This window comes from Meriones unguiculatus, chromosome 1 (genome assembly GCF_030254825.1).
Source record: "Meriones unguiculatus strain TT.TT164.6M chromosome 1, Bangor_MerUng_6.1, whole genome shotgun sequence".
Classification (NCBI taxonomy): Eukaryota; Metazoa; Chordata; class Mammalia; order Rodentia; family Muridae; genus Meriones; species Meriones unguiculatus.
The window spans coordinates 107628293-107640840 of NC_083349.1; the positions used below are offsets into that span (position 1 = coordinate 107628293).

The following is a 12548-nucleotide window of genomic DNA, read 5'->3' on the forward strand; positions in this document are numbered from 1 at the left end:
GGGGGGGGGGGGGCGCGGAGCTGGGATTCAGAACTTGTGACTTCCTCCCAGCCCCCACCCACTTCCTTTCTCCTTTCTCTCTCATCTCTGCTCTCCAAGGATGCCAGAGCATGCAGGCTTCTGCCAAGGAGGTCTCAGTGCTGCTTCTGGGCCTCTGAGGCCACAGACGATGACTGTGATGGCCTGTGCGGTCTGACCTCTGTACCTCGGCATGGAGAATGTCCAGGGCCTTCTTGATGTTCTCGGTGAAGTTTTGGGGAGAAAAGTAAACCTGCAGGCAGAGGAAGAATCTCCTGAGCCCCATGCATCACCCCAACTTCTCCCTATAATCAGGATTGCTTCCTAGCTTGGCTTCTCCTCTTTCTGTGTTTCAGGCAGAGTTGGTACTACCAAAACTGGGTTAGTCTTTGATGCAACATTTAAAACTCATCACGACCTCAGGAAAGGGTCCTTTCTTTTGCCCAGAGCCAGGGAAACTCTGAATTGATTTCGTATTGACCAGTGGTAAAGCCTTCTCTGTGCTGTATCACTCCTCTGAAGTGGGGGTTGTTGCGGCAGATGACCTCAAGATCTGCATTAAGACCATCAAGAATAGCCTCTGGTTCTACCACCTGACTCTTCTCTTTCGGTCAGGTCGCCTGCGCCTCAAGGATGCAGGGGCTAAGAGGGGATTGTGCAGCCTCCAAACTGAAATACTCTGATTTTTATATCTGTGGCTTTAGGATTTTCTGTGTGTGTGTGTGTGTGTGTGTGTGTGTGTGTGTGAGAGAGAGAGAGAGAGAGAGAGAGAGAAGAGGGAGGAGAGAGGAAGAGGAGAGAGGGCTTACAGGTTTGCACACGAGGGTTGCAGGTGTGCGTGAAGATAAGCACACGGGAGTTTCAGGTGTGCATGGACACAAGCACACTGGGGTTGCAGGTATGTGCTGGCACAGCTGGCTTCTTCTGTGGGTGATAGAGATTGAACCTCAGGTCTTCGTGCTTGCCTGATGACACTTTACTGACTGGGCATCTCCCCAGCCCCATTTTCAGAGCATTGAAGAGAATCAGTGGAACCCCTTCTCTGGATGAAATATACCCGAGAACCCTGCTTTAAGACAGGTTAAAGCTATGTCCCTCAGGAAGCTGGGAGGGGTCAAGGTTCGGAAGCTTCACCTGTCCCCAGCGGCCTGTCAGTTCTCCTGTGAGCCCTTTAAATCTCGGCTCTAGAGTTCCTAGCCCTAGGTGACTCTGGATGTCAGGAAAGTGCACTGTGAGTGGCTCTGGGATAGATCATCCTCTATCCTGGGCATGAGCTCACTTCCTTCTACCCTACTCAATTGGTCCCTCATTCCCTGCCCAGCACATGCCCAGCTGGCAGGGCTCCTGCACCACACTGTGTGCTGAGAACCCCCAGGCTCTCTAGATGCCAAGGCTACTTTGGGTATGGAGTCACTTATTTATGTATCACCAGAACCCACTGGTGATATCTCTCGTTTCTGGCCCCTGGCTAAGAGAAACCCCAAGGACAGAGCTTGTGTTTCATTCACTGCTGTTCACCTCTGGGCACAGCAGGTGGCACAGGTGTGGGTGTGGGACTCCCAGGTGGCCTAAGGCATCTCCTTCAGAGGGACTTGGGGATCCAGGAGAAATACTTAGAGCAACAGCCTCCACTGTGGGTTTCCCCATCAGCCCCAAGAGATGCAGAGCTGAACCTTGCCTAATCACGTTTGTGGGAAATCACTTTCTCTAGACAGTGCAAAGGTGGAATTGGCAAGGCCGGTAAATACTGCAGAGAGGAGCTAACCTGTGGTTAGCTTTGAAAACGAGCATGAGTTTCCCAGATAACACAAGATTATTTTGTTCTCTATAATGGTGTGATCAGGCTCCCTCACTGGGAAACTTCATGAGGACCAATTCTCAAGGTAAGTGTCCCTCTGGATCCTAGGGTTAATGAATCCCCAGCTGGATCCATGCCAAGCCAGGGACAGAGTCCTGACCTAGCTGTGCTGTTCCAGGAGCCAGGGCCAACTGTGGAAATCCTTGCTGAGGGTGAGGGGCCGGGGACTTACCCGGTTATTGCAGGAACTGCAGAGGTCATTGCCTCCTATAAACACAGTGATTATCTTCCAGTCCTCCTGAAAGTTTATCGTCTGAAATGAATAGAAAGCAAACAGGGTCAAGAAGGAAACTCTTACAGGGGCAGTTCCCCAAATGTCAGAGTGTTCAAACCGTTTGGTTTTTGGCGTGGTAGGTCTGTCTCTAACCACCCTGGTAGGAGGAGCTCTCTTGAGCTTTGCTTCCTGCTTCCTGCTTCCTGCTTCCAGCCTCCGGCATGGCAAGGACGTGGGTAGGAAATAGGGAAAAAAGTCCTGGCCCTGGGAAGGGAACGCTGTTCTAGAATCTTCTAGAAGTCCAGAGTTCTAAACTGCTTTAGAGAAGAAGGACCATCTTCCGTTAAGAAGGAGCTTTCCTAACTCATGAAAACTCCGAGAGGGACCTGAACGTAGTGGAGCCTGCCTGCGGTCTCAGCACTAGGGAGGCAGGGGCAGGTGGAGTTCTGAGTGTGAGGCTACCCTGCTCTTCAGAGAGGGAGTTTCAGGACAGCTAGAGAAACCCTGTCTCAAAAAGCCAACCAACCAACCAACCAACCAACCAACCAACCAACCAACCAACCAACCAAATAAATAAGGAAAGAAAGAGTGATTCCAGCTGGAGTGGCTGGTTAGAGCACTATGAAGGTTCCAGGGAGTTCGGCACCTCCTGCGAGAGTGCTCTAGAGAAGTGTTTGAAGTCACAGGGTTGCATGGAAGGGGTGTGGGCACCCCCATTCCACACACCGTGGTGCAAGGGTGGCTGTGGTGCTCACAGCCTCTTACGTTGTCTCTGGCCCCTGCTCCAAATGAGGGTGTAAGAAGAACGATGGGAGGGGGAGAAGAAAAATCAGGAAAACCTGACATTAGGCCTAGACATATTCTGAAGCTCTCCTAACAGTGAATTTTTTGGGGGGAGGGGCGCATTGCATCGCATAAACATAACCAATCTTGACCCCCTTCTTTTGTTATTTTATCCACCTGGTACCACACCTCCTGACCAGGTCTCCACTGAGCCTGCATTTTGAGCTTTTATCTGAGAGAGAATCTCACACTCATCTTTTGGAACCCAACTCAAATATCTGTCTCCTTTCTGAGCCCCCCCCAAACAGGGCACACATCCCTGTTATTCCCACCTTTGCTACGCATAACTCTCTTTACAAGGCACGCGTCAACCGTTTCATAATCTTGATTCTTCATGTTTGTCTCTGCTCATAAGCTCCCAGAGGATGGAGCTGTGTTGTATCTTCCTTGTGTATCTACGGGCCCTGGCTTGACTGGTAATACATGTTTACTCTGCAGAGCTGGCTAGTACAGAGAGTGGGAGCTCTGTTTGCAAAGGAACAGAGAGGCACAGGGCTCAGACTCTGCCAGAGAGAAACCTGGCCTGAGTCCTTTGCACCCCTCACCCCACTGCTGACTTTTCTGTGTCTATGGCTTTAATCTCCTGTTCTAAGGAGCCCCACCTTGATGCGCCCAGACTCACCTTGTCCGCCTTCATCAGGCTCACCAGCTTCTGGGCCTGGGCAGCTAGGCCGCTGTGGGAACACATGGTAAGGAGGTGAATGAGAGTCAAGGACTAGAAGGATAGTGTAGCAGAGAGTAGCACTTGGCCGTCAACTTAGCAAAGGAAGGCTGGGAGCAGGACTGAAGACCCAACACACACTTCTCTGCCCCTACCCAGGATGCACTGGGGAAAACTGACTGTGAGAATGGCAGAGGCCTGCACATCTGACTCTCAGTGGGTTTATTGTCAGGTTGGTATAACTGATGGTACACAGGTTTCTCTTCCAAGCCAGCCTTGTTCAGGCAAATAGGTTGCTACATATTCATTTTATGTTATGTGCCACTCAGCTCACAGCCACATTAACAGATGCTATGGCCTATAAAGGTGACATCAGTTTAAAATGACTACGGAGCCGGGAATGCGCTCAGTAGGAGAGTACTTGCGTAGTGTGCATAAGGCCCTAGGCTCAGTGTCTATACTGTACAGCTAAGACTGTAACATAGAGATCAACCTGCTTCGGGAAAGTTATTGTGGGTGCTCACGAAAGCCAAGCAACCCCTTGAATCAGAGTCTCTGCTAGGTAACAAGGGTTTGGATGCCAGATCTACCTGTAACCACCTCTGAGACCTTTACTTAAACCCAATACTTTTCTCTGTAAAATAAAGCAGTGGCCTTGCCTTCTTCATTGTGTCCAGAGGATCGGATGAGGGTCATGTGAAGAACTTAGCGTCTGACCCAAGGCCTTAGAATGATTTGTCACCCTCACTGCCACCACCTGCAAAGCTCCCGGCACCACACCCTGCTACCCTCTCAGTCTTAACTACTAGCCCAGTGTCTCTGATCCTGGCCCCAGAACACTGGGTATCAGATACCTGGGAGGGGGGACTTTGGGTCAGTTATATAACCTGCTTCAGATTTGTGGATCTGAGGTTACTGGGGCAGCCCCTCTGTCTTTCGACCTGGGTGTGGAAAGGGAACTTCCATGGCTCAGAGCCATAGTTTTTAATCGCTGATAAAACACATTGTCCATTTCACAGCGCTACTGTGCAGGGCATGAGGAGGCCAGTTATGAAGGTGTTCTGTAATTCAGGCACTGCTGTGTGTATATGAAGGGTTATGACCATGCCTGCAATAAGGCCTGTGAGAACCAAGGCCAGACTCTGAGGTCAGGCCTTACCTGTTAAGGCCATCTAGCTTCCCTGTGCTATAGTTCCAAGTGCATTATGGGAACAACTGGCCTGTCCCTGCTTTTCTCCACCACTTGGATGCTTTCCCAAAAGCCTAGGGGAAAGTACAGTCATAGCTTCAAGGCCATATGAGCCATGCTTACTGCAATTACTCATGGGTCCTTCGCTCTGAGTGTCCTTTCTTACATGTGTCCCTGATCTAATCATGCTTAGAACTGCCTTTCTTCTGCTGCTACCAGCTCATACATACTGGGGAAAGAGAAATTCTGTTAGTGTTGAAGCAAGCTTTAGCTTGAAAGTGGCAAATCACTGTCAACCCAGTCCTCACCAAAGGGAGCGGCAGTCTTCAAATTCATTCTAAAACCTACTAGGCTTGGTATGACCTGTCTTTCCTATGGGGCATAAATGCAAGAGCTACTCAGAGGTGGCTTATAGCTCCAGGACAGCCTTGAAAGCTGGAAAACATCAGGAAACCTAGAACCAGATTCCGAGGATCTTAAGAGCCACATGGAGAAATGTGGTCTGTGCTAAAGGTGGAAGAAATATTGTCATAAAATAGAAAGGGTCTTTTCGCATGTTTTCCTAATTGGATGTAGTGTTCATGTGTTCATTGGCTAGGAATAAAAAAAAAAAGACTCCAAGGAACATGCAAGGCTTTGAATAGTATGCAACCAGAGCTGGGGAACCAGGAGGGCAGACCTGCTGGATTTTAGGGACCATCACAGTGAGCACCATGGAGCAAGATTCCTCAGGGGCACCCTGCAGCCCCGCTGAACTAGGGACCACCGTCCTCGATCTGCGCAGGAGTATAGCTCACCAGAGCTTTAACACCCATGGTTATCATCTTCACAACCTCCCCTAGAAAGGCTGACAGCAGCCTTTTCACCTCAGAGGCTTGTAGAGGTCAAGGAAGAAACGTGGCTGACATTCAGGGCTTTGCCTCCCACGTCAGCATTCTTCCCAGGGCACAGACTACACAGAGTGCAGAGCCCAAAGCACCCCTCTGAGGAAGGCAGGGAGTGTAAGACTCAAAGACAGTAATGACAAGCTAACAGCTGGGACTTGCCACGAGCCGGCTCACAGCCACTGCTCTGCAAGGGAGTAAGGTTTACTGTGTCAAGTGTATTCAGGGCATCAGAGGAACTTCATTAGTTTCTAGGGTTTGTATGTCTGTCAGATTTGTGTGTGTGAAAAGGACACTCCAAGAGAGCCCATTCCAGCTCTTACCCCAACTCTTTACCCAGACCAAGCCTCTCCCAGCCTACGCTAAACCCCACATGCTACAGAAAGTTCTCCCAGGCACCCTCACTTCTGTCGTTCCCAAACTTGCACCCCTTCCCAGGACACCCAGGCTCACTCAGATTTGGCTCCTGCTACAGCTTGGTTGAAGGATGCTTTGACCGTGTTTTCTTTCCCGGTGCCAACAGAGAAGCCCTTCAAAGAGGGGTTGAATTCCCGGAGAATGTCTGGAAATACAGGGGGACATGTTGACCAACGGCCCCAAAGCAATCTTCCCAAGGCCCTTCTTACATTGTTTTGTGATAAGGTCACCTACATAGCCCAGGCTATCCTCAGCTGGTGATGCTTCTCTACCTAATCTGCTTGGAGTGCTGGGATCACACAGCCAACAGTCAAGTTCTTTTGACTATTGAGTGTGGAGGACAAAGCACAGCCAACCCCTACCCCCAACCCCCTGTAGGCCAGCACGACCCCCAGTCCATAACCCAGCATGGAAGAGAATGTCCAGCAGGCTGAGACTACACCAGCAGTTCTCGGCCTTCCTGATGCTGGGGCCCTTTACGACAGTTCCTCATGCTGTGGTGACCCCAACAGTAAAATTAGTCTTGTTGCTACTTCATAACTGTGATTTTGCTACTGCTATGGATCGTGATGTAAAGATCTGATATGCAGGATGGACTTAGGCACCCCTGTGAAGGGTCGTTAAACCCCTAAGGGGGTCACAACCCACAGACTGAGAACCACTGCTTTACACCATGCACAGCAGAGTCATTTACTACCCTGAGGTGTTTTCCCTCAGGTCCTTGATTCTTTAGGGATTTTATCATGAAGGACTGTTGAAGTCTTTTCCTGCATCCTATGAGATGATCACGTGATTTCCGTCTGTACTAATCTGTCTGTCAATGCATCCTTGTATCTCTGGAATGAAACTGACTTGCATATGATCTCAACGTATTCTTGAATTTAATTTGCAAGTATTTTATTGAGAATTTTTACATCTATAATCACAAAGGAAATGGGTCATTTTTGGTAATTTTTTTTTCTCCCGAGACAGGGTTTCTCTGTGTAGCCTTGGCTCTCTTAGATTTGCTTTGTAGACACAGGCTGACCTCAAACTCACAGAGATCTGCCTGCCACTGCCTCCTCAAGTGCTAGGAATACTGGTATGCTCCATGTTACCTGGCCTTTTTGTTACTCTTGTGTTCAGTAGTGTTGGTATGCAATGGCTTTAGGATGGCCGTTAGCTCTTCTCCAAAGGCTTGGTAGAATTCATTAGTGAGTCTGTCTGGTTCTGGGCTTTTCTTCAAGCCCAGTTAGTTTCTTCATTTTCTTTTTTAAATGTTTTTTTCTTTTCCATCAATTTTTTAAAGATAGTTTTGCTGATGTGGCAATTTTGATTGGCAGTTATTTGCCTTCAGGGCTTGAAATATATCATCCACGCTCCCCTGACTTTTATGGTTGTTAATGAGATATGCTATTGTTCTGATGTATTTGCCTTTGTGAGTGAGTTGCCATCCCCCCTTACACCGTTAATATCGTTTCTTTCTTTGCTTTTGAACTTTTGATACATTGACTGCAATACATTGTGGAGAGGTTCTTTAGTTGGGTCTATTTTCGGCTCTAGGTGACTTTTAAGTTTGAATGTTTTTCTCTAGATTTGAGAAATCTTTCACTATAAATTTAATTGGATAATTCTGAATTCTTTTAGAATTTATCTCATCTCCTTCTATTCTGCCCATTCTTGGGTTTGAACCCTTGATCACTTCCCCAAGTTCTTAGACATTGTGGTCAAATTCATTTAGTTTTTAATTGACATTTGACCAGCGATTCATCAACCTTGTTCTCCATCCCTGACAGTCTGTCTTTTTGGCTATAACTATTGACCATGCTTTCACTATGTTATTTGATTCACTGGGTTTTTCATTTCTAATATTTCTGGGTTTTTTCCCCCAAATCTCAATTTCCTAGCTGATTTTTTTCTCACTTTGCACACTTTCATCCATCCTGTTGATTACCAATTTATGTATCTGCCTCTGGATGGCACGCCCTGTCCTGAAGCCTTGCTGATGCTATCAGGGCAGAGTCTGTCTCTCACATACCTGGTGCTGCAGCATCTTTGGGGTTAAATCAGTCAGGGCATTAGGCACAGTTCTGTCCTGACCTTGCACTGTCGCAGCAAGTTTCCACAGCTGCTTTACCCTGAATCACGTGGCTACACAGTCAGGTTGTCCTCCTATCTCTCGGAAAGAAAGCTGACCAGCTAAGCTAAGCGTGTCACTGGAGTCCCTCCAAGCAGGAGACACTGTCACAGTCATTTGAAAACCACTTTGGTGAATGATCTTGAACAATATGATGTCCAGCCATCCTCCTAGGCCCATCTCAAAGCCAAGTTCATCACACTCACAGAGGACAAGGAATACTCATGGCAGAGAATGGTACCTATTTAAATTCCACATAGTTTTCCAAGAACTAAAATAGACTGTCTGTGCCAGTGTGGAGGTTAAGAATCCGTATTCTAACCTTGCTGGCTTAAAACTCAAGTACTGTCTTAGCTTGAGAGTTGTACCAAAGAGATATGTATCAGAAAAAGTAGCAGGCACGAAACCAACCGCTTCCTCCCAGGCAACAGCCTTAGAGGTTTCTAAGAAGAAAATGAAAAAAACTATAAATATTTAATTTATGTATGTGAATGCTCTGCTTTCATGCACACCAGAAGAGAGTCAGATTCCACTGTAGACAGTTGTGAGCCACCATGTGGTTGCTGGGAATTGAACTCAGGACCTCTGGAAGAACAGCCAGTGCTCTTAACCACTGAGCCATCTTGCCAGCTTTAAACACCTTATTTTTAAAAAGCACCCTTTAAGAATAAATGTCAGGACGGGCATTACTAAAGATAATGAACCAAATAACACAATGGAAAGCAGTGCAGGCCCCCCCTCCCCCAGAAAATGTAGCCAGGCTTTAAAATTTATCCAACTGGGGTGTTGGCAAAACAATTATGGAAAATGTTGAGCCCCAAATATGGCAGTGTTTGCGTAGCCTGAGCCACGTTAAATACATCTCTCCCTGCTGCAATTGCTGTGGGTTTACACAGCAAGGCCTGTCTTGTGAGCAGAGATGCCCAAGCTGCCCAGGCCTAGACGCGTGCGGTGTCCAGAATGGCGTGCCAAAGTAGAGGCTAATCCTTTTTTCATTGGATTACTTTCAAAGGATCTGTCCTAAGATTTGGTCTAAGCTCTCTTTTCCTTTCTCGCTCAGCTCATTTATTGGATAAAGACGATTTCCCGTTGAAAAACTGCACCAAAAAAAGGGAAAAACCTTCCAAGGTTTTAATTAGCTCAGGAGCTGAGCCGAGATGGCAGCCTCAGGGAAGCAGCGCCCCCTACTGCACGCAGCTGGGTCCTGCTGCCTTGCGAGGCCGGCGGCCGCCAGTTGGGGGCGCAGTGGGCTCAGGAGTAGCCTACCCGCCCCAGAGCGCCAGGGTACTCACTGGACAGGGTGGTCACGGTTCTGATGTCCTCATCTCCGCCCACGCTGTTGGTGAGCAGCAAGAAAGAAAAACGAAGGTTTAAAATGCCAGCCAAACCCAAACAAGACAGATTTCCCTCGAGAATCACAGCTCCCCCCCCCCACCCGCCCCGTCCCGGTCTTACCCTTTACAGAAATCAACTCCTTTCCCCTCTCCCTGGGGCGTGGAACAAACTGACCAAAGAACTTAAAACCGTCGCTACTGCTGTTCTTGTAGTTTCAGCTTTGAGCCCAGCTCTGATGTTAGATGGGAGAGCTAAGTTGATTTCTTTCCTTGCCTTTCCCAGTCCAGAGGGATTCTTTCGGGACCAGCAGGGGACGACTTAGCTTCTCCATTACTAAGCTTGGAAAAACCCTTTTCAAAGAGTGCCTCTAAGAGAGCCAGGGTCTCCGGACCCAAGGCTAAGATTCCAAAGGAGACGCCCCCCTCCCACCCTGGCTTTTTCTAGGAACATAACATTTGTGGACTTCCAACCCCAAAACTCCTATCTAGACCACACCACCTCCTGTTCCAGGGATTGTAGTCTTTTGGGGTGATAGTAACTTGAATTTAGACATTCATTATAGAATGAACTAGACTGCCCATCCCCAACTTGAGCCACTGTTTTCTAGAAGGCGCAGGGGCCTTTCTGTGCCTCACTCACCTCCAGGACAGGCCTCGGTATTGAGTTAAGACATCCAAGACGTCCCCAGGCCTGGACCCAGCTCCATTACCCGCCTGGAAGAGAGGGCACATAGTGGGTAGGTGTCCATGCTTTCCCTCAGGACCCACAGCTGTCCACCTGTTTGAAGGCCCATGCCCTTAACCTGGGCAGGACACCTAGGAAAATTATAGAATCCAGAAGGAATGGATACACCTCCTGCCCTTTCCTGGATGAGCCATCTGGAATACAGCCATCCACAGCTGTATCTCCTTCCGGGGAAACCCTGCCTGGACAGCAACTGGGAGAAACACCAGCCCATAGCATGTATTTTTCAAAAGCACGTACTTGAAGGTGCAGTGTCCATTTTTAAAAGTTGTAGAACATCAAAGGAAACACAAGCTAAGCCTTTCCCATCATCACATCCCACTCACGTGCTGGTGAGAAACAGCAGTATTTCTAAACTTGAGCAGGAATCCCTGGGCTATGCTCACTACAGTACCTAATGGCCACCATGTCACAGGCACTGCCTCCCCAGGAAGTCCTGAGCACTTGTGTGATTCTCTGTGGCTCCCTATCCTGAGAGCATCTTCCAGAAGATCATGGTGGTAGGGGAACGGGGGTGGGGTGGGGTGGGGCATTAGACCTCACTCGGAAGTAGCTGAGATACACAGCTTAGGTGCCGAAGACTAGCCTGCCAGTCTCTCCCAGGGGCTTACACAAAGTAGGACCTTTGGGATAAGGAGCTGCTGGGGTCCTGTGAAGGACACTGCTAAAGGACTAACATTCTGGACCCTAAGTTCAGCACCTGACTTGGGCACTCAATGCACCTTCCTTATTGGTCAGGTGTGAGGAATGTTAAACCTCACAGGATTTTTTTGTCACAGGGCTATGGAGTGAGCTAGATCACAACTGTGGCCAAGTAGCTCCTCCTCAGAGAGTTCAAACGTGGAGACGCTGCTAGGGACAATAGCTGGACCTCACCAGGATCAGCCTCAAACAGAAACGTGTTTTTCTGAAATCTCAGGGGACCATCCCCCTCAGGCTTTGTATGAACTTGATTCTGTTTTTAAAAGCGTGCGTTTTGAGAGGTTTGGAGCATCACCACGGGTGGCTGCAAAGGGCGTGTGTCTGTCTGTCTCTGGAGCCTCTGCTTCTTCCACTGACCTCATTTCTTACCACCACCTCCATTCCCGTCAGCACTTGCTCCTAGCTTCTCATCTCTGTATGTTGGTCTCTTGGCTTTTCTACATGGACAGACTGGCTGGGTCTTTGGAGACACTCCTGGCAGGCTATGCTGTCCCACCACAGACATGGGCTGTGCAGCTTCACTTTGTCACTTGTGTTTCCTCAAGGTCCCTTCTACCTTCTGTTTTCCTTCAGTCCCAGCGTTGGGGGAGGAACACAGAGGCTGGAATGAAAGTGATTCCCGGCGAGGCCTGCTACGCGCTGGGCAGGGGCTGTAGGGAGGGCTTGAGGATCCGGACTGGGAAACAGACTAAGAGTGAAACCTCAACTTTCAGTTCTGAGGTTTCATGTTTCACGGTCACTTTCTAGCTGGACGGGGTAGCCCACACCTGTACTCCCAGCACTTGGGAGGTATTCACAGGAAACTCAGCAGCTCAAGGCCAACCTCAGCCACACAGTGAGTCCGAGGACAGCCTGAGCTACATGAAACCCTGTCTCAAAAGCAGAAACAAAACCTCCCGTCCTACCCCTTCCACAATTGAGGTCACCTACCGTGATAGAGTCTCCTAGCGCTCCAATTACCTTGATGTCAGCTGGCCTCAGCCTGTGAACTAAAAAGCAAATTTGGGTGAATGGAAAATGAGCATTCCAGGAAGACCCTGGGCCTGGTTCCCCTGTGCCTCAGTAGAGTGGCGAGAAACTTAGCCTTCACAGTGGCATACTTGCTCCCCTCAGCAGCCAATTCAGGCTTCTCTACCACTTTCAAGGTGCTTTGTAGAACGGCAGCTGACCCCCCTACCCCCCCATACCCTGCCACCCCTCCACCCCTACCCCCACCCCCGCTAAGGATTTGCATTCAGAAGGCAAAGTCCCTGATGTTTCCTAGGACAGGCTGCAGACTAACACGCGTGGCTCATGAATGTGTGTATCTGTGAGAACACGTACATTAGTGGTCCTTATGCTGGGCTATGCACTGGAACCAGCTGAAGCGCCTATGAAATCACACGTGACCCCCCCAAACTCCCAAGAGCTTCAGATGCAGGAAGTCTGTATTGAGCCTGAGAGTCTGCAGGCCTAGTTCTTGGGCACCACGGTTGCCCTCAGTCTTGTCTGGGTACCGTATTTTAAGAACTACTGAGTTCTGCATTTGTAGGAGAGACCATAACTGTTTCCTTCCATGTCTAGTGGC

The 12548-nt window shown here is 49.0% G+C and overlaps 1 protein-coding gene across 2 annotated transcripts in view; it reads right to left on the minus strand.

Annotated features, from left to right (window-relative positions):
- Plb1 (phospholipase B1) overlaps window positions 1–12548 on the minus strand; it is a 137415-nt gene that overhangs the window by 51359 nt on the left and 73508 nt on the right. For both annotated transcript variants that reach the window (XR_009584651.1, XM_060364727.1), the window contains exons 20-26: window positions 11912–11970; window positions 10175–10248; window positions 9493–9536; window positions 6121–6229; window positions 3556–3607; window positions 2049–2129; window positions 206–271 (exon numbers count right to left, since the gene is read on the minus strand). Coding sequence is in view for 1 of the 2 variants with exons in the window: in XM_060364727.1 (XP_060220710.1) it covers window positions 206–271; window positions 2049–2129; window positions 3556–3607; window positions 6121–6229; window positions 9493–9536; window positions 10175–10248; window positions 11912–11970 (485 nt within the window). In the remaining variant the exon portion in view is untranslated. The remainder of the gene's footprint in view (window positions 1–205; window positions 272–2048; window positions 2130–3555; window positions 3608–6120; window positions 6230–9492; window positions 9537–10174; window positions 10249–11911; window positions 11971–12548) is intronic.